Source organism: Sceloporus occidentalis, unplaced genomic scaffold (genome assembly GCF_023333645.1).
Source record: "Sceloporus occidentalis isolate IW3139 unplaced genomic scaffold, rSceOcc1.0.p SCAF_1, whole genome shotgun sequence".
Taxonomy (NCBI): Eukaryota; Metazoa; Chordata; class Lepidosauria; order Squamata; family Phrynosomatidae; genus Sceloporus; species Sceloporus occidentalis.
In genome coordinates, this window is record NW_028316981.1 from 15,551,113 (window position 1) to 15,578,832 (window position 27,720).

At 43.2% G+C, this 27,720-nt stretch overlaps 2 protein-coding genes across 6 annotated transcripts in view; both read left to right on the forward strand.

Annotated features, from left to right (window-relative positions):
* Window positions 1–10,145, forward strand: part of LOC149320925 (lysosomal thioesterase PPT2-A-like) — a 53,490-nt gene extending 43,345 nt beyond the window's left edge. For both annotated transcript variants that reach the window (XM_089506138.1, XM_089506146.1), the window contains exons 5-9: window positions 747–854; window positions 5,532–5,615; window positions 8,194–8,278; window positions 8,774–8,828; window positions 9,819–10,145. In XM_089506138.1, coding sequence (XP_089362264.1) covers window positions 747–854; window positions 5,532–5,615; window positions 8,194–8,278; window positions 8,774–8,828; window positions 9,819–9,962 — 476 coding nt within the window. In that variant the 3' untranslated portion in view covers window positions 9,963–10,145. The remainder of the gene's footprint in view (window positions 1–746; window positions 855–5,531; window positions 5,616–8,193; window positions 8,279–8,773; window positions 8,829–9,818) is intronic.
* Window positions 10,146–25,058: 14,913 nt separating this feature from the next.
* Window positions 25,059–27,720, forward strand: part of LOC149320926 (uncharacterized) — a 34,520-nt gene continuing 31,858 nt past the window's right edge. Inside the window, exons 1-2 of one of the 4 annotated variants that reach the window (XM_089504219.1) lie at window positions 25,059–25,089; window positions 27,490–27,540. The gene's annotated coding sequence lies outside the window, so the exon portion shown is untranslated. Of the gene's footprint in view, window positions 25,090–27,485; window positions 27,643–27,720 lie in introns of those variants that run through there. The other 3 variants (XM_089504249.1, XM_089504212.1, XM_089504226.1) reach the window with 3 other exon arrangements.

Consider the following 27,720-nt stretch of genomic DNA (forward strand, 5'->3'; position numbering starts at 1 on the left):
TAACTGGTACGAGGTCTGACTATCTCATTGCAAAGATGTTCCACTAATAACCTTTTATTCAGAGGCATATCACATGAGAAAAAAAAATCCAAAATAGAGCAGGATAGTATCAGTTGTAGCACTTCCATTCTCTTTCCTTAGGGAGACGGTCATAAAAGTCTGCTTTTTGTCTAACGGATTTTTCCAGTGTGACACAAGACAACCATCTTCCTCGGAAGGAGAATGGAAGTGCTAGCATCATGGAGAGAGGCGTGGAGAAAGCCACTACTCTCCTGCTCCATTTTGGATTTCTTTTCTCATGTGTTAAGGCTCTTTTGTCACTCTTGTGAAAATTTTCAAAATACACTTATGATCCCCAACTAAAGAGTGGCATGAACCAGACCTTGAAAAAGTGATGCCAATGGGAGTATAAACAGGGCTGGACCACACTGTTGCTGAAGTCAAGATAGCCGTTTTTTATTCTATGTACAGAAGCTGACCAGACTAGTGGTCATACCTTATTTCGGTGCCAACAGCTTCTGGTTAACTAAGGGCAGCAGATTAGTTTCATAGAGGATGAAAGTCATGCTACACATAGGTATACATAGAGCTCTGTTCTCCTGCACATCTCTGCTACTCTTCCATACCACCCTGCAGATCTAGGACTTGAAGAAGCTGCCTCACTCTGTCTAATAGTAGGGCTGACCCTGACTTTGGTAGTCTCACTCTGTGTGTGTGTCTCTCCCTTTCTCTCATTTCTGATCCAGACACAAAGTACTTGAAATGGCTTTTTCCTGAGCATATGAAATCCAACTTGTACCGTGTGTGCTATACACACTTGGGACAGGATTTCTCCATCTGTAACTACTGGAATGGTAAGATTTTTGTTGTTGTGTGCCTCACAAAACTACAAACCCCAGAATTCCACAGGACGTTACCATGACAATTAAAGTGGAATATGGTACTAAATGATGTAGGGGTGGTTCCCACTTGCGATTTACAATGCTTTAAAATACACCGGTATCAGTTAAATCGATTCAAAATAACCCTGGTCTTATCCCGCGTTCCGAATCGCTTTTTTTTTCTTCGTTCTCATTTACCAATCGATTCGCTTTAAGTGATCCGCTTTCGTTCCTATTCAAATAAAACGGTGTATATATAAATCGTTTTTAGCCTTATTTCTCCTGGAGGAAGGCGGAGGAGGGGGCGTGTCGGTGAGAGCGACCAGATAAATCCATCGCGTCTGGCCCTCCTCCTCCGTCCCGCCTCTGCCCGCCCCCAAGGACTGTGCTGCTGCTGCTGGGGCCACCGCCGTGCCGCCGGACGGCCCTCCGTGTTTGGAGGACGCTGCGCAGCTGCGCACCCACGCGGAGGAGCCGCCCAGGACTTACCATCTGCGGCTCCCCAGAGAGCAAGCGCGCAGCTGCGCAACTGCGCAGCTGCGTTTTTTAGGTGGGTTAGGGAGGCAGGGTTCGAGCCCTTAGAGCAGGGGATGCCTGGGGTGGCTAACCCCTGCTCTTTATAATGCCACGGTGGGACGGGGGGAGGAACTGGTGGCGGGGAATGCACAGGCTGGGGAGGGAAGGGATAACATCGTGTTGAGCGGAGCTCCTATTGAGGTAGTGTGGGGCAAGGGGAGGCATGGCGGTGGGAGAAGGGGCTTACGTTCCAGGGGAAGGAGGGATCGATGCATCATATCTATCCCTCCTTCCGGTCCCCCTCCCAACCAAAGGAACCTGAGGGTCGCTCCAACCGTGCCACAAACCCTGTCACTGCTCCTGTGCAATGCCAGGTCAATCAACAACAAGACCCACATCCTCCATGACCTTGTGGAGGACTCAAAATGTGACCTGGCTTGCATTACCGAGACCTGGCTAGGGCCTGAAGGGGATGCTGTGTGGGCTCAGGCCCTGCCTGCTGGGTTCTCGGTGAAGGATCAGCGCAGGTTAGGTGGGCGGGGGGGGGGGTGTGGCCTTGATACATAGGAACACCGTGTCCCTCATCAGGAACCACATCCGACAGACGTCCCATATTGAGTGTATCTACCTGACCCTAAAGGCTAGGGACAGTCTAGGGATTCTGTTAGTGTATCGGCCACCCCGTGCATTAGCGGACTCCCTTAACGAGCTGACACAGTTGGTCGCAGAGCTGATGTTGGAGACGCCCAGGCTTCTTGTCCTGGGCGACCTCAACATCCCTCTTGCGGCCAGCTATGTTCCATCCGGTGCGGCTCGGGAATTCATGGAAACCATGGCAGCCATGGGCCTGTCCCAGCTGATACAGGGTCCCACACATTGTGCAGGTAATACTCTCGATTTGGTCTTCTGTTCGGATGCGGAAAATCCGTGGGCGGAAATAGTTAATATTTCCCCCTTGTCATGGACGGATCATTTCCTGGTAGAGGCAAAAATCAAGGTCTCTACCCAGATCCCCCCCGGGGGTGGTGGACCTATTCGGATGGTCCACCCTCGAAGGCTGATGGAACCTGGAAGGTTCCAAGAGGCCTTAGAGGGGCTCATGGTTGGTAGCGACGGCGATTCTGTTGATGCCCTCACCGGTATCTGGAATACCGGTCTTTCAAGGGCTATACACAGTATCGCTCCTAAGCGCCCTCTCAGGCCCGCTTCCAAATGTAAGCCTTGGTATACGGAAGACCTCCGGGCAAGGAAGCGGGAACTGCGACGGCTAGAGTACCGTTGGCGGAAATACCTTTGCTTAGACGACAAGGCTCTCCTAGACCAACTGTTAGAGGACTACGGAGAGGCAATACGAGCAACAAAGAATTCGTTCTATGGTGCTCGTATTGCGTCCGCAGAGTCGCGTCCAGCAGAGTTGTTCAGGGTGGTCAGGGAGCTAACTCAGCTCCCCCCCTCCCTGAACCAGATCCTTGAACCTTCTAAGGCCTGCTGTGACCAATTTAACGACTTTTTTGCGGATAAAACCTCTCGGATAAGCGAAGGTCTTAACGCCGACATTCAAGCAAAACCTAGGGTAGAGGTGTCCAGAGCCTCCGTGGACTCTATTGTACTGGATCGATTTGAGTTGGTGAGTCCCGATGATGTGGACAAGATCCTCGGAAGAGTTCGGAAGACGACCTGCTCTCTCGATCCCTGTCCCTCGTGGCTAGCGGCCCAGGGGGGACCGGCGGTAACTTCGTTGTTACGCCGGATTATTAATACATCTTTGAGGGAGGGCCAATTTCCATCAGAACTCAAATTGGCCATTGTAAAACCTATTTTGAAAAAGTCCTCCCTCGACCCCCTGGTATATAATAATTATCGGCCAGTTTCGCTGCTGCCATTTTTGGGGAAGGTGATCGAGAGGGCGGTTGCAATCCAACTTCAGGCGGTCTTGGATGAAACGGATTATCTAGACCCATTTCAAACTGGTTTCCGGGCGGGTTACGGGGTTGAGACGGCCATGGTCGCCTTGGTCGATGATCTCCGTCTGGGTATCGACAGGGGAAGCGTGTCCCTGCTGGTGCTCTTGGACATCTCAGCGGCTTTCGATACCATAGACCATGGTATCCTTCTGGGGCGCCTAGCGGAGGTGGGAATCGGGGGCACTGCGCTTCAGTGGTTCCGGTCCTACCTCTCTGGGAGGTCCCAGATGGTGCAGCTGGGAGACGTGTGCTCCGACGAGAGGCCCCTTAAAACTGGGGTCCCTCAAGGGGCCATTCTGTCTCCCATGCTATTTAACATTTACATGAAACCGCTGGGAGAGGTCATCCGGAGACATGGGGCGCGGGGTTATCAGTACGCTGATGACACCCAAATTATTTTCTCTATGTCTCCGACTGATGCAGTGACTGGGGATGGCGTCTCTCCTCTCGTGGCCTGTCTTGAGTCAGTAATGGGCTGGATGAGGGAAAACCGACTCAAGCTGAATCCAGAGAAAACGGAGGTACTAGTGATAGGTTCCCCTGGTCCAGGAATGGCGGTGGTTCCACCTGTCCTGAACGGGGTCACGCTCCCTGTGAAGGACTCCGTGCGCAGTCTGGGGGTGCTTCTGGATTCGTCGCTTCACCTGACTGCTCAGGTGAATGCGACGGTCAGGAGCACATGTTATCAGCTTCGGCTGATTCGCCAGCTGCGCCCATACCTGGCCCAGAGGGACCTTGAAACGATCGTACATGCTCTGGTAACCTCAAGATTGGATTTTTGCAATGTACTCTACATGGGGCAACCCTTATACCAATCTCGGAAGCTACAATTGGTGCAGAATACGGCAGCCCGGCTGGTCACTGGTGCTCCCAGGACCAGCCATATAACACCGATTTTAAAAGATCTTCACTGGCTGCCTATTCGCTTCCGAGCTCAATATAAGGCGTTGGTAATTACCTATAAAGCCCTAAATGGCTTGGGTCCAGGATACCTGAAGGACCGCCTCTCCCCATATATTCCGTCCCGCACCCTCAGAACATCTGGGCAGCAACTCCTGAAGGTGCCAGGGGCTAGGCTTTCTTCCGTCACTAAGCGGACGTTCTCCATCGCCGCCCCGGCCCTCTGGAATACGCTGCCCGCTGAGCTCCGCTCGACTACCTCCCTGGCCCAATTCAAGAAGGATTTAAAGACCTTCTTATTTCATCAAGCATTCCCCCCATGAACATCTTTTAGGGCCTCCCTCCTCTTCCGTGGCCATGAGGAAGGGCTAACTGGGGTTTGTTTTTTTCATTGCTTTTATTGTTTTTTGATGCACTGTCCGCGCGCGATTTGTTGTTTTATGTATTTTTCATTGTTGTAAACCGCCCTGATCTATGGAAGGCTGCGGTATATAAATAAAACTTTTATTATTTTATTTATTTATTATTTATAATGATCTGAGTAAACTCAGGCAAGATAAATGTGAACCAGTTAACCCGAGACTTAAAGCAAGTTAACATATATACATGTAGTTTTATTATAATAAATGTGCATGTATGGATAAGAAACCCAGTTGCTAAACTCCTTGCTGATCTTCTGCAAATACAACTCTTTACAGCACAACTATAGTGTTAAGTCAAGATTCCTTGGATGTCTGGGTGAAGGGTGTGAGGAGAAAGGGACAATGGTTGTAGAGCCAGCTTGGAAGATGTATGTGATGGTGATGAAAAGTGCTGTATGATTTCTCAGTGGCATAGAAAAGTACTCTACATATGTTTTGATTCACTCACCATTTTTACAATTTTACTTCTTCCAGTAATGGGCCTGACATTAAAAATAGGTTCCAATGCTGTACTCAAATCTAAATTCCAAAAGTAAAGGGAGAGATTTATGGGGTATGGGGAAGGAATGTAGGTCTTAAAATTAAGGTTAGAGGGCCAGTGTCCTGAGTTCTTCAGAGAGAAGTGATTAGGGTGGAGCAGTCTGTTGAGTGTAGGAACCAAACATTATGTCTCTCAAGCATTTTCTCCCATGCAAAGGGATCTTGTACCACCTTTGAGATTAACTAAAAGAAAGAAGTTGGTAGCATGAGCTTTTGTAGAGTTGAGCCTACTTCCTCAGATGCATGTTTTTTCCCCAGACTAACATGGCTATGTCTTTTTTTTTCTCCTATGGTATCTTTATTTTCAGATCCACATCATCGAGATCTTTACCTCCACAACAACAATTTCCTGGCTCTGCTGAATGACGAGAGACTCCATCCCAATGCAACTGGTAATAATTAAAAGCACCTCTCTATCCCAATATACAAATGATCATGGTAAACCTCAGTGGCAGGCATGCCTCACATCTCCACTTATGTCTGTTATCCTCATCAGCGAAGGCCCTGTTGTGTGTCCCAGCACCCCATGAAATTAACATGATGTGTACATGTCACACGACTTTCTCTGTAGCAGCACCTCAACTGTGGAACTCCCTGCCAGAGAAAGTTAAACATTCTCCATTGCTTTCTGAGCTTCTGGCAAGCAGCTAAGATAATGCATTGCCTTTGGTCTCTGAAACTTCCTTGGCTATTTTATCTGTCTAGTTTTAAATTATTTTAAAGGAGTGTTTTAGTTGGTTTTTATCTATGTATTTAATGTTTTAAACATTTTTATCTTTTGTGCATTGTCTTGAGGGCTTTGGTGGACTGAGAGGTGCTACCTAAATGCCTTAAATAAATACAATAAATAGATGCTGGCCTGGGCCCACATCTTTGGCCTACACAGTGTCTGTATTCTTATACTTGAGCCATTTATTCCTCAGATGCTTGTGATCACTCCTTTGAAAAATACAGCAGAGGCTGAGGTGTAATTACAACCAGAGACCTACTTGGGAAACTGTCCTCTTGAATCAAACTAGAAAAGATAGTAGCAATTCATATGTTGATTCTCATATCTGAGATCAAACATTAATCAAAGCGGAGAGTACAGTCAAGAAATCATATGGAGACTAAGAATGGGGGGGGGGGGGGCAGCTATGAAAGAACTAGAAAAGATCCTAAAATGTCAAGATACACAACTGAGCATGAAAGTTAGCATCATGCAAGCCGTTGTATTCCCTATTACCATGTATAGATGTGAGAGCTGGGCAATTAAGAAAGCGGATAAGAAGAAAATCAATTCATTTGAGATGTGGTGCTAAAAAAGAGTGCTGAAGATACCATGGACAGCCAAAAAGACAAACAAATGGGTCCCAGGACCTTATCATACGGGGGAAATCAGGGGTTTAAACAGCAATTATCCCATGCAAAATGTGATATTGCAATTAAGATTTTCACATAATGTCGCTATTAGACAACAGCCAATAAACATCAAAAAATAATTTTTGGGATTTCCCCGTGAATGATTTGTTGATGTTTATTGCCTGTTTATTGCCTTGTTTAATAGTGATGTCATGTGAAAATCCTAATTGCAATATCACGTTTTACATAGGATAATCGCTGTTTAAACCCCCAATTTTACTCAGTTTCCCCCGTGTGATAAGGTCCCTAGAACAGGTCAAAGCAGAAATCTCACTGGAAGCCAAGATGACTAAACTGAGCCTGTCTTACTTTGGACACTTCATGAGAAGGCACGGCTCATTGGAAAAAAACAATAATGCTAGGAAAGGTGGAGGGAAGCAGAAAGAGAGGAAGGCTGAATGCTAGATAGATAGACTCTATAAAAGAGTTCATGAGTATGAATTTGTAGGAATTGAGCAGGACAGTGGAGAACAGGGAATCTTGGAAATGTCTCATCTACAGGGTTGCCATGGGTCAAGAGTGACTTGAGGGTGGTTAACACAAATCTTCTAGTTTGGGATATTTCTTAATAGTTTATCAGTTGTGTAGAGTCTTAGATTAGGATGGAGAGATCATTATACTTGCTAACTCATCCCATTCTTTTTTCTTCTTTTTTTGCTTTCCTGTTTTCTTTATTTGAGAGATCAAAAACCATTGCATGGCTTGGTAGCCAGACTTTATTTATGGTGACCACCAAAGTTTTCTGCCTGCCCCACCCATATAGATAATTCAGGGGGAAGGGCAGAATCTGCTTTCATTCAGATGTGGAATATGGAAAAGCAGTAAGAGAGAAAGATGCTGCTTTGGCCTTCTGTGAAAGCCCTGAGGAAAATGAGAATAATGACCCCCCCCCCCAGCTCCTTCAACAAGAAAAAAGAGGGTTTGAAGGAGTGTTAAGGTCTTTCCAGTCATGTTGTGATATACATCAGAAACCAGAAGAGTCAGGCATTCAGCTTGAGTACTACTTTTCTAATTATTTTAAACATAACATTACATAACAGGTACATAATTCAGAAATATAGCTGTGTTAGTCTGAAATATCTTTGCATACTGATAACAGGTACAGACATTCTTAAATACAAGAATCATAATCCCATTTCAGTATATGGACCTTGTTAAATCAATCATCATTTTTTACTGTTAATAAAAGTGAGATCTTTTCTTCAATATTTAAAAATGTATGTTCGGGGAGAGTATGTGTGGGTTCCCTCCATCACTTTTTCCCCAAGGCATGGCACAATGTGATAATGATGTGGCATACCCTCATCTATGTCCTCTGCCCTTGCCATAGACATGGAGAGGGTATTTTCTCCCTTTTGGGCTTTTCAAGAATTGGAGTAGCAGCACAGATTCTTGTTTTATTGCTTCTTCCTTTCCTTGAAGACCGAAACTGAAGTTCTTTGCAAATATGGGAGTGGGTAATTATTGTGCTTTTTCACAGGGATATGGGGAGGAGGAGACAGAGATTGGGCAGGAAACCTGGTAACCTAGATCTCTGAAGGCCCTGATTTTCTTTCTCTTTCATGGCAGCCTGGAAGGAGAATCTCCTGCGGATCAGCAAACTCATTCTCATTGGGGGTCCAGATGATGGTGTAATCACGCCATGGGAATCCAGGCAAGTATTTCTGCTGACCTATGGATATAGGGTTTTGGGGAGGAGAGTTTTGTATGCAGTCGGAAGTCCCAATCATTCAGCGATTAGAGCACATATATATAGTGGACCCTCAGTATTCGGGGGGGAGGGGGTTGCTTCCAGGCACCGGGAAGAGATTATTCCTGCACTGTTTCTCACTTTCTCATCACAAAGCCTGTGGCAGATTTTAAACCCCTTTTAACCCCTATGCCACTGATCCATCTCAGAGAGGGGCAGGAAAAAAGTGGGGCAAAGAAGTGTGTCAGTGGAAAGGAGGTTTAAATTCTGTCAGATGCTTCCTTGTGGGAAAGTGGGAAATGTAGTGAGGCAGAAGTGTAAATTTTGGCTGAGGTTTTTTTTTAATTATCAAAGAAGATATATGTGATATTTCTGTAATGAGAACTGGAAATGGTCAAAGCCAGTTTTCTAATAAAATCTTTTCCTTTCTCTCTCTCTCTCTCCTGTCTGTCTTTGCAGTCTGTTTGCCTTCTATGATGATAATGAAACAGTGAGGGAAATGACATCTCAGCCGGTGAGTGTGAGGCACACCTACTTGAGTCCCAAGGAGTTGTGGGAGAAGAGAAGGGGTATACAGTGCTCCCTGCACATTCACTGGGGTTAGGGGTGAAGGACCCCTGTGAATGTGGAAAAACCACGAATAAAAAAAACACTGTTCTTTTCACCTGAGAGAAAAGCACTCTAGGAATCACCAGTGCAACTCTGTGGTCAGCATCTGCCAGAGGTTGATCATAGAATCATGCTGGAGGACCTACAAATGCCTAGAGGAGTGTTTTCTTTAGGAACTTTTAGGTTCTCCAGCACAAGTCTATGGGCAACTTCTGCCAGAGTTGCGCTGGAGGACCTAGAGATTCCTAGAGAGAACATATTAATTAAACCGCAAATAATCAAATCCACAAAAGTCAAACCCATAAATGTGGAGGGCCAATTGTATTTTGGTTTAGTGAGAGAGGAAGCGTATGTAATTTATATTTCGGCACATAGTAGAATAAAGAGTGTTGTTAAAGACACTGGCTGCCATTATTGAGCAACAAACATTATACACTGCTTAGCATACACTGAAAGCAGTGCTGCTTCTTCCAGTGCCATGCACTGGAAGAAAGAATGGCGTGTGCGCCTGTGACACACGCACACCGCCACGAGCATGAGCCCCAATACTTGTAATGGACCTCGAGCATACACATTTTTTGTTTTACGCCGGGGGGTCCGGAACGGATCCCCGTGTAAAACAAGGACGCGCTGTACCTGAAACACACTTTTCTGTCTTTACTAAGGGTCCACATGGTCCTTCATTCAATCTCTACATCTGTCAGGGATGCTTTGATAGAGGGTTCCTGCATGGCAGGGGGTTGGACTGGATGGCCTTTGTGGTCTCTTCCGACTCTATGATTCTAATCCCCAAATAGGGAACATCCCTTATATAATGAAGACACCTGCTACCCCTTTAAGGGTCAGGTTTTCTGACATTCAAATAAGGGACTCTCTTTTTCCCCCTTTTTCTCAGGTCTACCTCCAGGACACCTTTGGCTTGAAGACCCTGGATGCTCGTGGTGACATTGTTTTTTATGTCATACCTGGCGTTGATCACACAAAGTGGCACTGCAATCGCACAGTTTATGACACTTGCATTGCCAAATGGCTGACGTAGCTGGAATTGCTGAGAAAAAAGCTGACAGAGGAGAGAGTCTTCAATTGAGATGGGCTACTTTACTTTGTCTAGGCATTTCTTCTCCCGCAAGGCATAAACTCTGTTACCTGTAGTTTTTCTAGAATGACTGATATTTTCTTTCATAGTGGAAGAGACTTTTTTTCTGCAGGAATTTTTGATGGATGCCAGCAGCTGTTTTTTTGGGGGGGGGCAGGGGGTAGGATTCCAGGTTGCTGCACCAGGTTTGGGTGGGGGCAAAATGAGGGAACAGATCTATCTTTTGTTGGGTCTAGAGGTATGAACGAGGTAGGAAAAACCACAGAAGAACAATTTGGTATAAGAAAATTGAGGTAACATGTGGGGTAGGGTAGATGCTGAGTCTGGGAAAGAGATTGAAAACAGGAAATAGCTTACATTTAAATGCAATCAAAAACATTCAGGGGTTATATTTTCCAGTTCCAGTCGCAACATCTTGGGCTATGGCTTTGAATTATTTTGCCCCAAATTTGGAAAGTGTCTAATTTTGCAAGTTTTAGGTTTTGCATTCAGACACCAATGCCAACTGCCACTACCCAATAATGGTTTTTAAGAGAGAGATGATATCTGAACTACTAGCAAAATGACTTTGGAGAAAGCTTTGGTTAAGTCTCTTTTTTGTTTGGTTTCAATTAGTTTGCAGAGTTAGTCTAACTTTTCTATTCAAATCCTTGTCTGGACATTTCACCGGAAAACATGGGCCAACTTACATTATTTTTACCAAAACTCTGGTTCCATGTCATTTTCAAAATTAGGGGTAAAACTGTTGCCACAAAACCATTGCATAGTTCAGTGTTCCATGTGACAGTAACTTTTTTCTATCTCTTTTAATTGCATAGTGGGAAGGAACCACAGAATTTGTCCCCCTAACTGTATATCAAATTTAACGGCTAAGTTATTGAACTGAATCTAAAGGCAATATGTGTATCTGTGTACATTTCCTCCTCTTTAGAAGCACACTTTCAGAATCTCAGGATGGCAACCGAAAACCAGGTTAGACAAGAAAAACTCATAACCTTCTTTAGCTTCTATTTATTTTTTTTAGAACAATGTGTACTTAAACCATCTCACTGGCAGTTGTGGGGTGGTTGCATTGGAATAGCCTCTACTAAGGTACCCATACTATCTTTTGGAAGGAAAACCTCAAAGTTTCATCGTTACAGTATTAATTCCTTAATTTCACAAAGCTGCAACAGAACAAATGCAATAAGACTCAGGTTTATCTTTATCCTCTCAAGCAGAGGTACAAAAAAATGGAAATCAGCAGAGTAAAAGACAAGGTGCACTTTAAACTGAGCTTGATAGGTTTTGAAGCATTTCTTCTTAAATAATGAGATGTTTTATAACAGCTTTCCGTAATCCAGTACCTTCTAGATGTGTTGGACTGCATAGCCATGCTGGGTTGGGGATGATTGTACTTGTAGTCCAAGAGTCGGGGAAGTGGCCATGTTTCTAACCCCATGCCCAATTTTATCTGGGGGAAAATACCAGAAATCATAGAATCATAGAATCGTAGAGTTGGAAGAGACCACTAGGGCCATCCAGTCCAACCCCCTGCCATGCAGGAAATGCTACCTGGTGTGCAAAAATTGTTGTTTGGCAAGTGACTTGGTAGTTAATGTCTGGGTCACTTCATATTCTTTTGGTGGGGGGAGCCTCTCCTGGGCTTAAAACAACCAGTAAGATGATGAAACTCCTCCCATTGCTCCTAGCGAGCATTTGGGATCAAACAAAATTCAAAAATATTTTCCAGGCACATGGTGGGGAGTAAAGGTCCTCCAAGATTCCTCAGAGAAGCAAAGCAATCCCCAGCCCCCAATAGTCATCTATCCCGATGTAGTCAAGCACATCCAGAGGGCATCAGGTTCAGATAAACTGGTACAGAAGGTCACTGATTTCTGGATTGCACTACTTCTGATTGTGGAGAGGAGATTTATAAGTAGAGGGGCATTCAGAAGTGTTATGCACACACACATCTGAAGTGGTACCTGGATTCTTACCACCCCACTTGGTGTGATGATGAGATGTATGCATCTCAGTCATCTGCTTACATTCAGGTGTTCCCCCCCCCCCCAGTGCTTTAAATGCAAGGTGAATTGTTTGTAGCCCATGGTGGCCAAAACTGTGTGTATGGAGCCCATCCTAAAAAGCAACTGGGCAATATTTGGACTCATTATACAAATTTAAGAGCATTTGCCTAAGGTCTAATCTGCACTGAAGAAATAATGCAATTTGACACTGCTTTAACTCCCATGACTCAATGCTATGGACTTCAGGGAGTTGTGGTTTTGTTTAGCCTTCTCTGTCAAAGAACTCTGGTGCCACAACAAACGACAAATTCCAGGATTCCATAGAATGGAGCCATGACAGTTAAAGCAGTGTCAAACTGCATTATTTTTGGAGTTCATGTTAGTTGCCTGAATGTTTCTGTAAATTGATGCAGAGGCACACTGTGTTCTAGGTTTTCTTATAATGACTTGCAAATAACTTGTATTTATTTATTTATTTATTGAATGCATGTGAGAAGAGCCTTTCTCCCCACTAGCAGTACTCAAGGTGGCTGATGGTGATAGAGTCAAAGAACAATACTGTAAATACAATGGACAACAATTTAAAAGCAGATAAAAATGCATCAGTAAAAGGAAAATAACTTCATCCAAAGACACTCCTCCAACAGTAATCCCAAAGTCCTGTCTGAAGACAAAGAAATCTACTTTTCTAATTTCTGCTTTGGCAAAAATAGGATCATAGAATTGGAAGAGATCTCAGAATTATTAGAGAAGAAGGTGTTGGTGAGAATCAAAGCTTGTTAGATTTGGAGGCTACAACTGTGAGAATGTCTTGATTTGTCTCTCAGATCAAAATATGAGACCGAGGCTGCTGCCACACTGCAGAAATAAAGCAGTTTGACATGACTTTTAACTGCTATGACTCAAAGCTATGGAGTCTGGGATTAGTAGTTTTGTGGGATAGTTAGCATTCTTTGTCAGTAGGTGCTGATTCCCAAACAAACTACAAATCCCATGATCCCATTGAGCCATGGAATTTAAAGTGGTGTCAAACTGCTTTATATCTGCAGTGTGGCAGCAGCCCTAGTAAGGGAGAGTGGGATGTAGCTTGTAGGGAGGCCTCTTGTTCCAATGAGCAAGGACAGTCTGAGTGATTTAGGAGTACAGTATGTGCTTTGCATTTGTGCTATTTGCCTGTTACTTTCCATGTAGAAGACAACGTTGACGGTCCTGTTAAGTGTACCTTTTTGTTAGGGTAACCCAGAATCCCATACTTTCTTTTGAGTGAATAGAGTGGCCTGGATTCTTGTATTCAGAAGCATTATACATTTGAATCCTAGGCACTGCAGACAAATGTCGTTTATTAGTCACGTTTATATCCCATTGTGCCTCCTCATTTTATCCTGATGACAATCTTGTGAAGTTGGCTAGACTGAAAGGGAGAGAGTGGCTGAATTTAAGACCAGGAGTGATGGTGCTGTGACGATACTGACCATGTTCTTTTGGAGGTGATGCTCATTCCACTCTCAGCAGTGTGCCTATCTTGGATTCAATAAAAAGACTGAGCAATCTTTATAAAGATTGTAATATGTTTATGATGTAAAAACTTATACCAAATGAACTGTAATGTTCTTGTGACCAGTCACTGTGCCAAAGTCAGGCAAAATCTCATCAGCCACCCTATATTTTCCAGAAAGAGAAGCTAAGCTTGATGTATTAAATCAGCTACAACAGAAACTAAAAGTCTTGCAAAAACTTTAAAAAGTAGCAAGTCTTATTTACAGACTGGATTCCACAAAAGCTTGTGCCAGATAAAACCTGTTAGATGTTAATTAAGGTGCCGCATGGCTTTTGGCCGTCTGGTCAAAAGTAATTACAGTATGTGAAGCACACCCAATTACACTTTTAAAAAAAACAACACCCATAAACAAGACAGCATAAAAACCTAAACCCAAACATGGAAGCAGGTTGAGGATCTGGGAAAAATAACTGTGCCGACATATGAGGAGTGACTGTTCATTGATAGCAGTTTTTTGGGGTGTGCTGCTGTTAGAGGGGAAGCAGATGGGCAGATTTTCTACACTCTTTCTTTCCTTTGAAATATCCTCTCCAGAATAGTAGAATGCCCAGAATTCCATAGAATGGAGCCATGGCAGTTAAAATGGTGTCAAACTACATTATTTCTGCAGTTACTGTAAGAGAAAGAACCCATTAGCTTGCAACCCAAGTAAGAGGTAGTAGGAAGGATGCAATGGCATACTGCATTGATCCTGAGCTTGAAAATTATTTTTTGGACTGCAGCTCCCAGAATCTCCCAACCAGCATGGCTATTAGCTATGTTGGAAGGGGAATTACATGGTAGTCCAAAAGCTTTTTTAAACACTGCAGTGGCCCAGTGTGACTGGCGATTTTTAATGAAGACTTTTGCTAATCCTTTTAAGAACCTTCCAGTTGGGGATGTCAAAAATTGAAGGTACCATTAACTGAATACAGGAGCTTTGAAGGAGTTGTTGTTGTTGTTGTTATATTACTTGCAAAGCATGAGCGTTACAATCACCAATGTACAACCCTCCCCTTGGGTTTGTTTCATATTGAGATTCATTTAGGATATAGGTTTTGTGTATGGGTTTAGATTTTTTGAGATGTCAGAAAGTGAAGGTTCCTTTAGCCCCTTGTGCATCAAGTCTACATCATCAGAATGAGCAGACCGATAATAACTTCAAAATCCTTAGGTTTATGTGGCTTTTTAGTTCTATAGCTGTGTGTAGTCACTTTATATCAGCTTGATGTAAGTATTCCATGACCACCCCCTGAAAAGCATTTTTTCCCTTGGTAGAACTGCAGCCGTAACTTTGGTGGTCCTTTAATGTACACAACAGAGGTACATACATTTTTAACTACAGCAGAAACACTACACTCTTGTTTTTCCTCATGTTGCAGTTTTATACCACTGTAACTCCATCCTATGGAATCCTGGAATGTGTAGTTTATTGTGGCATCCAAACTCTCTGACAGAGAAGGCTAAATATCTCATAAAACTACAAATCTCAGAATTCCATACCATTGAGCCATGGCAATTAAAGCAGTGTCAAACTGCATTAATTCTGCACTGTAGATGAGCTTTGGTAGCACAGCAAATCTGGGAATTAAGTTGGTAGGTTTTGGCCCTCCTGATGTCTTTGCTGTTCCCCATCATCCAATTTTCATTTTCCCACAGCTCTAATTCTACTCAATATTTACATCCTAAATGATGGCCTTTAAAGGTTCTGATCACAAATTAAATTGGTTTGGTTGATTTGCTTTTTGGTAGCAGGAGTAGGAATCATTAATAGGCTTTTAAGTCTTTTAACTACCAGAAGGGTAAAGACGTTTTGCTTGGAGTTACTGTTTCATTGGTCATAGCATTGCACACTAGGCAGTAGGAAGCAGACATGGAAATGATAGTTTCCTCCTCCATTGGAAAGCCTATAGCATCTGTTTATAGTACTGTTTGATATTTTGCATAGCTTCCATTCCAAAAGCACAAACTTGGTTACTGCACCTGCTGAAATCTGCGGTATAGGATTTCAGTATATCAGGAATGATTGCCATGCCTCTCTGTTACATACATCTTATTTACATCTTCCAAATCTCTGGTATAAACTGCATACCCAAATTATTTCATGTTTCTGCTTTTCTTTCTGCCTGGGTCTATGCAGCCCATGTCTGCAAGCTCATGCACATTTAAAGCAAAGAGAAATGTAGCCTTTCCTCTTTTTTGGTACACTGGAGGATGATCTGATACTAGTCTCAATGCATTCATTGGAGCCATGCCTCTTTCTCTTCAAGATCAGCATCTGGAAAATGAAAATAGATTCTATGGATCTGAACAGAAAATGGGCTGTGTTTGGTTGGTTAACATTATGTCACCAAGATATATCTCTCTTCTTCACATCTCATTGGAGGTTCTTTATTTAAATTTGTTTTAAAAATGAAAACAGTAAGGGAGAATGCATGAACCTTCACATTGCTTCAAATTAAAAAGCAGATGGACCTTGTGAAATATGAGCGAGGGGCAGGAGAGGGGAAGGAGCACTCAGTTTGCTGGTACAGTATACAGGTTTCTTATTTCTGGCCTGAACTTGGGTTTATCCTGCAACTTACATTAAGTTCTGTTTTTATGTTTCGTCTGTTTTCATATTTACTTGGAAGTAAACCTCATTCAACTTTGTAGGTTGCTTTGAAATATATACTCATATGATTGGAACCTTCTCTTTGCAACCAGAAATGTTTACAGATTTATGGTTTCCAACACCATACCTGTGAATAGGGTTTTGTTTTGTTTTTGCTAGTTCTAGGCATGGCTTCTCTGATGGCTTTATTTGAAAGGAACTGGCTAAGTGTTTTCTCCAAATGTTCCTTCTTAAAATTCTGGCTCTTTTCTTAGGTCAGGCACAGTTTTATACACAGGTTAACAGTTACACTGCCTCCTTTTGAGGCAAAGGATTTAGAGGTGCGCCTGCTGATTGTTTGAAATGTGGCTGCCTTCCCTGCCACTTGAATTATCTCTGTATTTATAAGAATAAAGCAATTCATTCCCAAAAAGAGTGTGTTTTATCTGTTGTGTGTTCAAAATACCAGAGAAGAACCATGGAATCAGTTGTTTCCTGAAATAGAGATATAGATATTTCAAAGATATCTGGGAGATATCTGGGCCAGTGAAAAGATGCTCATCTCAAGAACTTGTTCCATCCTTACATTCTGCATTCTTGGATTGCTTTTACACAACAACATTCTTACACATTCATATCACATTTTCCAGATATTAGAAAAATACATTTTTGGATTACAAGTCCTAGAATCCTTCACCTACATAGCTACAGGCCATTCTGGCTGCACATTTCTGGGAGTTATAGTTCAAAAGGGGGGGTCAATATCCTAAAGGCACCAGATCCTGTCTGACCTTAGAAGCTAGGTGTTTTAAACCCTGGTTAGTACTTGGATGAAAGACAATCAACAAATACCAGGTGCTATTGGCTATATTCAGAGGAAGGAGCTGACAAGTCTACCTCTGACTATTTTCTGCTCCAGAGACTTGAGGCTTTATCACACACAGCTTTTAAACCGCGATTCCCACGGGAAGGAAGCAGCAGCAGCGATGCTGATCACACGAAGACACTTTCCTCCCAAAGTTGCCCCGTCTCCCAGCTGTCCCTTTTCATTCACAGGGGAAAACCATGAATCAAATGGCAATCTCACAATGCTGCAGGTGTGACAACATTCCTGGAGCAGTAGAGCAGTTGGCAGTCATATGCTGTCACTGGCTTCTCCTCCCGCTTTCTCTCTTCCTCCTCATTAAAAAAAAATCCTCTTTTTCATGCAATTCTGGAGCCTCGAAGTTTTAAAAAATTTAAATCAGGTCAGCAGAACTCTGGAATTGTGCAAACAAAGTTGAAAATAAAAAATAAAAAAAACCCTAAAGGCATGCCGGGTAAAGCACAAGGGAGGGAGGAAGAGGATGGGAAGAAAGTGTGATGGGGGCAGTAGCCTTGGTCCCGTGAATGAAAGAAGTGTGGTGGTGGCTGCTCCAAAATCAGTATGTTGCCATTTTATTTTTGCTTGCATCACTGCGGCTCAAACAGACCTGGTGTGATAAATCCTTAAGAGACAGAGCTGTTGGACAGTGGAACACGTTGCCTCGGAGAGTGGTGGAGTCTCCTTTTCGGAGGTTTTTAAATGGGCTGGATGACCATCTGTTGGGGATGCTTTGATTGTGGAGATTATCGCACTGGCCATTTTCTCCTGATCTGGGCACGGGCTGAGGCAGTCTAAAAACATGTTATTGCACAGTTTTGTGCCCAGATCAGAGGTATCCTATACCCAATCTGGACTTCTGTACTGAGCTAAAAATGATTCTTATCCGTTCATTGCTTAGTACGGGAGAAGTCCCGATCGGATGCAGGATGCCTCCGATCTGGGCATGAAGCTGTGCAATAACATCAATTTTTACATTGTCTCATCTCATGCCCACATTGATGAAAAAAGCAGTGTAATAATCTCCTGTGTCTTCCTGCATGGCAGGATGTTGGACTGGATAGCTCTCCCAACTCTATGATTCTATGAAAGTATGTTGATACTGGAATGTGGAACCTGTGACCAGGTGTCACCTAGTGCGGTCCGCATCTCCTGTGATCCACATCTCCTAGTGGCGCCACTCTTAAAATCCAGAAAATAACCATTTAATTCCATTAGCAAGACAAAAAAGCTACTGCCTTTGAGATCCAGTTTGTCTTGAATCCTGTTAGGATATTTACCCATAAGCATTCACTATAAAACAGCAGGGATTTATGTATAAGTATGCGCATGTGTGTCTGTGCACGCACACACAAATATGCTAGATAGTTTTACATCCACTGCCTGCCATTTTTTTCATAATATATATAGTAGTATATACTGTATACAAACCAAAGGAGGAAACTAAACATTTGTAAAATAACACAGGTTTAGGTTTTGCACACACACACATATCCCTCTAGCCCTTGCTGCATTACTACTGGGTCTCTGGGAAGACAGCCAACAACACATCTTATTAGCTGTCAAAGGACTGTCAGAGTGCAAAATGGGGAGTGCTACTGTCCCTTTAATGACCAGATTCAACCAAGACAATGAAGAAATTGAAATAGTAATACCTTGGATGAACCATTGATCAGAATGGGGACTGCAGTCAAGAAATAATAAGATTAGGAATGGGAAGGGCAGCTATGGAAGAACTAGAAAAGATTCTAAAATGTAAAGATATGCAACTGAGAGTGAAAATTAGAATTGTACAAGCCATTGTTTTCCCTATTACTGTGTACAGTTATGAGAGCTGGACAGTGAGGAAATCGGAAAGGAGGAAAATGAATTCATTTGAGATGTGGTGCTGGAGAAGAGTGCTGAGGATCCAATGGGCAGTCAAAAAGACAAACAGACCAAGCTGGAAATCTCCCTAGAAGCCAAGATGATAAAGTTGAGGCTATTGTACTTTGGTCACGTCATGAGAAGAAAAGACAATAATGCTAGGAAAGATGGAGAAAAGTAGAAAGAGAGGAAGGCCACACGCTAGATGGATGGACTCTATTAAAGAGCTCACGAGTGTGAGTTTGCAGGACCCAAGCAGAGCAGTGGAAGACAGAGTCATCTCATCCACACGGTTGCCATGGGTCATGTTTTAACTGCTGTAAGCTGTCTTGAACCCCAAACTGGGGAAAAGTTGGCATATGAATATAAATATAATAATAGGCAAGGGCATCACAAGGGAAGTGCGGTGGGTATGGGCCGCATCAGGTGACACCGAAAGGGGTTTTTTATACCACTGCTCCTCAAACACCTGCCTTTTGGCAGAAACAGACAATAGTGTTTGCCCGTATCCCTTTAAAACACTGGAGCTCAGTGGCGGAGATAGAGTGAGTGGGGTTAAGCTCAGTGGGGGAGGAAAGGAGAGGCCTTAAGGGTTTTTAAAAATTTCAATTTACAATTCTTAAATTTTAATTAAAAATTAAATTATTTTAAACAGTCTTTAAGAACATCACCTCTTATCAAATTTTCACTTTAAACACACGAAACTATGCACATGTAAACACATTTAGGCTGTGCATATGACACTGTAAATTAAAGGTATAATTTTAATTTTGCTAGTTGTTTTATGTCACAACTCTTGCCATTAGATCCAGTGATATACAAGAATTACAATTTATGAGTAACATTAGTACAGAAAGCATTACTAAGGATTCTGTATGGTGTAGTATGGGAAGAGGGAAAAGGGGGGGGGTAGTAACACCATGAGTAACCCCACTGGGTGATGCCAACCCTAGTGATGCCAACCAAAAGATCACAAAATGTGTGCTAGATTTTGAAAAATTGGCAGTGTATGGGGCTTCAGTACACACACATGGTCTCTAGAGGATGCTGTTGACCTACTAGCTGGTTATATATTTTAATATTGTACCGTTTTAAATTGTATTGTTTTACACTTGTTATTTGCCGCCTTGAGTCCGTATGTTGGGAGAAAGGCAGGATATAAGAAAATAATAACAATATTAACAATGACAATGATTCAAAATCAAGAAATAGGGCAATATACGTGGAAAAAGTAAAATCAGACAAAGTTGTGGGAAGAGGGAACTATCACACCTTCTCACAGGATCTCAGTGCCTACATTTTTACAATGAGCATCACTAAAATATTTATATGCAGCTTTTCTCTGAAGACGTCAGCCACAAATGCTGGTGAAACATCAGGAATAAACTCTTCCAGAACACGGCTACATAGCCTGAAAAACCCACAACAACAACAACAACAACAACAACAACAACAACAACAACAAACCAACAGTTTTCTAATTATAGCTGAAATCTTGCCAGATCAAAAAAATAGCTTGGGAGGCTGAATGATGTTCGAAGCTTACCAGCATGGGTTCTGTTTAGAAAACTGTAAGAAATGTACTAGCCCACATTTATTATCAACACAAAGCAGTGCTGGACTTTCTCCACAAATGGGATTTGTTTGGGGTTTAGCTGGCTTAGATTTATTTACTGTATTTCAATATGCCTTAAAATAAATGACTAGCAAAATGAAAGCTTGAGCATTCCTGTTTTGTTATGCCGTTCCTGTTGATCGCTTTGGAGTCAAATCCGACCCCTGGTGACCCCATGGATGAGAGATCTCCAGGAACTTTGATGCTGTTCTCTGGTCCTGCAAATTCAGGCCCATGACCTCCTTCATTGTGTCTATCCATTTGATGTGCAGTCTTCCTCTCTTTCTATTACCCTTCCTAGCATTTTGTACTTTCTACTACCTTTCCTAGTATTATTGACTTTCCCAATAAGTTGTGCCTTCTCATGATGTGTCCAAAGCATGACAGTCTCAATGTGCTCATTTTGGCTTCTAGGGAGATTTCTGATTTGATCTGTTCAAGAACCCATTTGTTTGTCTTTTTTGGCCATCCACAGTATCCTCTGGACTCTTCTCCAGCCCACATCTCAAATAAAATGATCTTCTTCCTTTTCCCCCTTCATTCTCCATCTCTCGCTTCTGTACATGGTGATGGGGAATACAACGTCTTGGATAATTATTATTTTAGTGTTCAGTAGTATATCTTTGCACTTTAGGGTCGTATCTAGTTCTTGCATAGCTGTCCTTCCCATTCCTAATATTCTTCTGGTTTCTTGACTGCAGTCTCCATTCTGATCAATAATTGATCCCAGATATGGGACATCTGTAACTATTTCAAATTCCTCATTATTTTTAAACATGAGCTAGCTATAGGAAGAATGCCTTAAAATAAATGAATTTGTGTAGTTCCTCCATGGTCATTATTTTTGATTATGTTCAGCAGTAAGACTGTCTTTGCACTTTCATCTTTATCTTTCCTTAGTAATTGTTCCAAGTCTGTGATGATGCTAGTAGTACGGTGTCATCTGCATATCTTAGACTGTTGATATTCCTTCCTCCAATCTTCCCCTTTGTCCGAGTCTAAGCATGCTCTTCAGATGTTATTTTCTGCATACAAGTTGAACAGATAGGTTGATAAAATGCAGCCTTGCCTGACCTCTTTGCCTATCGGGTATCATTCTGTTATACTCCCTCGGAACTTCTCATGCCCCACAAACTGCCCTCCTTAACTGCCTCTTGACCGCCATATATTCTTTACCCACCTCAGCCTTTTACTCCAGTTTTGCCCCTTCTCTCAATGGGCTACTTACTTACTATTGGAAGAGTCATGATACTGAATATTTATGTGTGTGTGTGTGTGTGGGGGGGTGTTGTACCCAGTAGTCCAAGCACATTATGTGCATTATCTCATCGCCATCCTCCTTACAACAAGCTAATCTTGATGGGGAAGAGTTAGACTGAGAAAGAGACTTTGGTATAATCTGCACTGCAGAAATGATGCTGCATTAACTGTCATGGCTCAATGCTATTTGTAGTTTTGTGAGATGTTTAGCTTTTCCTGTCAGAGAGCTTTGGTGGCGCAACAAACTACTGTAAACTGCTTTGATCTTTGGAAAAGCGGTATACAAATAATTATTTTATAATTGTATAAAATATACAAATTATTATTATTATTATTATTATTATTAACTACAAATCCTAGGATTCCTTAGCACTGAGCCTTGGCAGTTAAAGCAGTGTCAATTTGCATTATTTCTGCAATGCAGATGCAGCCTCATTAAAGCCGTCAAGTGAGGCAGAGGCAAAACATGGCCAGGCCTGCCTGACTGTATAGCACACAACCCCTGCTGAAATTCCCTCTTCTACACAGTCATTCAAGGTACAGGAGACCTCTCCAGTTCTCAATCTGGCAACACTGCATACAATTTGTAGCTCTTTCCCAGCCCAATTCTGTTAGGCTTCCCACAATGAAACCTGGACCTTTCATGCTTGTGTAAAAGAGGAAATTTCAGCAGACCTTGCTTGTTTTGCAACACCTGCTGAAATTTCCCCTTCCCCCCCCCACAAACATTAACACTACAATTTTCAGTCTGACAACTCTAAATCCAAAGCATGTTTATTTTAAAGTCTCATTGAATCCCAATAGGACTTACTTGCAGGTAAGATGCAGCTTCTTCTGCTATGCTGACTTAACTTTCTCATTGGTTTATATCTCAATTTTTAAAAAGCCAAGCTTTGTTTTGGATTGCTTTTTCTTCTGAAATTTCATTGCTGGTAGGTTTTACATGTCAGCCCTTATTCAGATTTTTTTTTTTTTTACTCTTTCAAGGGCATTTCAGTTTGGAGCAGAAAAGTAGCATATAAAGGTTTTAAATATGCTTGCTGTGGAAAATGGTTATTTATTATTTACAGTTTTCTTTGTTATATTTATATCTCACCTGCTTACGAAGGGGCTCAAGGCAGAATCCGCAGCCACTTTCCTCCTAATTTTGATCTTTACAACAATCCTGTAAGGTGGATCAGGCACAGAGTGCATCCACACTGTAGAAATAATGTAGCTTGACTGATTTTTTTAAAAAATTAATGAAAACTTTCCATACCTCGACAGTGGTGTCACTAGGGTTGGCATGACCTGGTGTGGTAACACATGGTGTCAACCCCCTCCCCTCATTGACTTCTTCCCATAAGACACCATACAGAACTCTTAATAATGTTTTTATACTGTCAGTCATAAATTGAAATTATATCACTGAATGTAGTGGTAATACAGTGCTCCCTTGCCTTATGCAGGGGATCCGTTCCAGACGCCTCTGTGTAAGGCAAATATCGCATATGCTTGAGCCCCATTGAAAATAATGGGGTGCATTGCATGTGGCACGGTGTGGTGCGTGCACCACGGGCACACACACCATTGCCAGTTCCATCACACGGCTTTCAGTGTAAGCTGAAAGCTGCTTATGAGCACAGTAGTTGTGACATAAACAACTAGCAAAATTAAAATGATACCTTTAAATTACAATATCATGAGTACAGCTTAAGTGCAGTAGTGTCACTGGGGGGTGCAGAGGGTGCGGACCATACCAGGTGACACCCCAGAAGGGGAGTAACACCTGGTCAGTGCCCCTGCACCATCCCCCATACTCTGCCCGCGAGCGTGCAATCCCTGCAAGCCCCATCCCCCAAACCCAACAGGAAGTCCCGCCCTGGAAGCCTCACCCCCAAAGTCCCGCCCTCTGCACTGAGTGAACACCGCCGCCTAAATGTATTTACATGTGCATAGTTTCATGTGGCCAAAGAAAAAAAATGGGTTAGATGGGACGTTTCTATTTTTTTAATTTTAAAAAATTCTTTAAAAATTAAAATTACAAAATTAAATGTTTATAACTTTTAAATTGCTATTTTTTAAACCTAGGGCCTCTCTTTTCTCCTCTCACTGAACCTTGCCCCCCACACACCACCTCTTCAGCATTTTAAAGGGGTGCAGGCAAACACCACAGCCTGTTTCTGCCAAAAGGCAGATGTTTGGGGTCCGGTGGTGTCACCCTCTCTTAGGGTGTCGCCAGGTGTGGCCCACACCACTCGTACTCCCTTAGTGATGCCCCAGTACTTCTAAAAGATTTAGTGCATGAAATCAGATTTATGAGCTGGGGCTTTCCCAGAGTGGCCATCTTCTGACCCATAACTAAACGCTCCCTGGCACCCTGCCCTGTTTAAGAGGATTGGTAGTAAAGCCATTGGCCAGGATTGCTTGTCACATTCCATGAAAGTAACAGTCTAAAAAAAATTTTTTTTAAAGGCTGTGCATGAATAGAAATTGCACTCAGCTCTCAGGGACGTAGCTAGGATTTTAGGAAGGGGGGGTCCAGATTAGGTGCCAGCATTATAATAGGGCTTGGGTGTGGCAGCGCAGCAGCACACACCATTCATTTTTCTAATGGAAGGGGGGGTCTGGACCCCAAGAACCCCCCCCCCCCTTGGCTACGTCCCTGCAGCTCTCAAACACGATGCAGGGCAGAGTCACAACCCCGAGGGTTCTTTGAAGCAAAGAAGGAAATACTTTTGGTATTTACTTTCCCTTGCAAAACGGGTCACACCAAGTCCCTGAAAGACTACTTGCTAACAATTCTTCTTTGGCAAAGGGATCTTGAAGCACCTTTGGGACTAAGTGAGAGAAATAAGTTGGTAGCATAGGGTACATCTACACGGTAGAAATAATCCAGTTTCACACCACTCTTAAGTGCTCTAGCTCCATCCTATGGAATCCTGGGATTTATAATTTTACAAGGTCTTTGATCTTCTCTGCCAAAGAGGGCTGGCACCTCACAATGCTACAAATACCTAGTGTCTAGATCAGCTATTCTCAAACTCTGGTTCTCCAGGTGTTTTGGACTTCAGCTCCCACAATCCCAGAGTATTGGCCATGAAGGCTGAGGCCTTGAAGCTGAAGTCCAAAACACCGGGAGGAGCAGTTTGGGAGTCAGCGGTTTAAATCAAGGGGAGGAATAGTGCCACTGCTTTGGTCAGGCCTTGTTTGGACTACTGTGTCCAGTTCTGGGCACCACAATTCAAAAGGATGTTGAGAAACTGGAGTGTGTCCAAAGGAGGGCGACCAAATTGGTGAAAGTTCTAGAAACCATCAAACCCTATGAGGAGGTGGGCTAGAGAGCTGGGTATGTTTAGAAGAGACAGTTAAGAGGGGAGGGAGCAATCTTGTTTTCTGCTGCTCCAGAGAATAGGACCTGGAGCAGTGGATTCAAACTATAGGAAAAGCGATTCCAGCCCAACATTAGGAGGAACTTCCTGATAGTAAGAGTTGCTTGACAATGGAATATGCTGCTTCGGAAAGTGGCAGAGATCCATACTTTGGAGGTTTTAAACAGAGTCTGGATGGCCATCTGTTGGGGGTGCTCTGACTGTGTATTCCTGCATGGCAGAATGGGGTTGGACTGGATGACCCCTGGGACCTCTTCCAACTCTATGATTCTATATACACCCTCTATTATTATTATTATTATTATTATTATTATTATTATTATTAAGGCTTTATTTATATAGCGCTGTAAATTTATACAGCACTGTACATACGATCTTTTAATTAAACGGTTCCCTGCCCTCAGGCTTACAATCTAAGAAGACATGACACAAAAGGAAAAGGAATGGTTGTGGGGAAGGGGATCAGGTCCTGGAGTTCATCTCTCCCTCTGAGGCCTGGACCAAGGCAGATGGACTGGAGGCAGGGCTCTGTTTCTTAAGGATAGGCCCAATGGCATTGGGGAGGCCTGGTGGGATTGGCCTACCTCCTCTTCCCTCAGAGGCCAGGATGGAGCCAGATGCCTTCTGGGAAGGGCTCAGTTCCTTGGTATCTGCTGGGGATTGGTTCCAGGATTCCTGAGGATACCAAAATCCGTGGATGCTCAAGTCCCATTGTAGACAATGGTGTACTAAAATGGTGTGCCTATGGGATTCTGGGATTTGTAGTTTGTGGTGGCGCCATAGCTTTCTGAAAGCTAACTATCTCACAAAACTACAAATCTCTGGATTCCATAGGATTCAGCCCTGGTGGTTTAAGCACATTATTTCTACAATCTACTTCTTCAGATATCTAGGAAGGCTTATGTTACATGTGGTGTCATGGTTTGAGTGTGGGACTAGGACTCTGGAGCGCAGGGTTCAAATCCCAGGTTGGCCATGAAACCCACTGGGTGACCTTGGGCAAGTCACATGCTCTCAGCCTCAGGGGTTGGCCATAGCAAACTCCCTTTGAAGAAATCCTGCCAAGAAAACCCCATGATAGGTTCACCTTCATGTCCTGATTAGTCAGAAATGCATTGAAGGTACACAACACACACAGACACAAGGAATTCCAGGTTCAGTCCTTGGAAGTTCCAGCTGCCAGTCAGGACAATACTGGACTACATGAACAATCAGCCCAACAACAACAACTTTCTCTCAAAACAGCGGCACTGGTGTGTGTGTGATATCTCTGGGGTTGGGGGAGGGGGAGTTGTATTACCGGCTGAAGGACTGCTCCGTCTTCTCCAATGGGAACAACAAGTGTGCCAATGGGGGAAATCGATTCCAAACAGGCCCCCTTTTCATAATGGGAATGGGGGGCCTTTTGGAATTGATTTGTTTAGCAGGGCAGAGCCAAATCAGGACGCAGGTTATTCCTCCAATGGGAATGAGCCTTTTGCTTTCTCTGTCAGAGGGTTCCGGGGCCACCAGAAACTACAGTTCCCAGGGCAGGTCAAACAGTCTCAAACTGGATGGTTTCTGCCGAGCATTTCAGACCAGGTGTCCTTCAATTCTCCTCTTGATGAGATAGACTCTCTCACACAGAAACTTTGGTCTGTGAAGAGGTCTTCTAGCAGCATGCCAAGGTGCTACAAGGTCTCTTGCCATGTTGTACAAAGTAACAGGGCACTATCTGCAATGCGCTCTACATGGGGCTAGCCTTGTGCCAAGTTCAGTAACTTCAACTGATGCAAAATATGGCAGCCAGATTGGTTGCCGGTAAATCCAGAGTCGACCATATAACAACAATCCTAAAATCTCTCCATTGGCTGCCTGTTAGTTTCTGGGTGCAGTACAATGTGTTGGTTTTAACCTTTAAAGCCCTACATGGCTTAGATCTAGCTTACTTGTGGGAGCGCCTTCCTCCATACAATCCATCCCGCATACTGAAGTCCTCTGGAAAGAATCTACTGCAGCCAAAGAAGACCAGATTGGTTGTGGTTTCCCAGAAGGCCCTTTCATCTGCCGCTCCTAAAGTATGGAATGACCTGCCGGAGGAGATCTGTCATATCACTATTCTTGCCGCCTTTAAAAAGGCTGTCAAGATGGATCTCTTCTGGCAGGCCTTCCCAGACTGACTGACCTCTCCCCATATTCCCACATTACCATATAGTTTAATACAGATTGTTCCTCTCTGCCCCAAGCTGACTCACTCCAATTTGCCTGTTTTAACTATTTTAATCTGTATTTTTACTGTTATTGCTTTTGCTTATGGGGGGAAGGATAGGGGATTATGTATTGTGGGTTTGTTTTGATTATGTATTTTATTGTACCAGTTGTGCTACTGTAACTCGCCTCGATCTGAAGCGCTTCAGATGAGGAATCAGGTGAATGCAACGCTCAAGAGCGCCTGTTATCAGCTTCAGCTGATACGCCAGCTGCGCCCTTTCCTGGAATGGGGTGACCTCGAAACCATAGTACATGCATTGGTAACCTCAAGACTTGATTTTTGCAATGTGCTCTATGTGGGGCTACCCTTGTGCCTAGTCTGGAAACTCCAGTTGGTA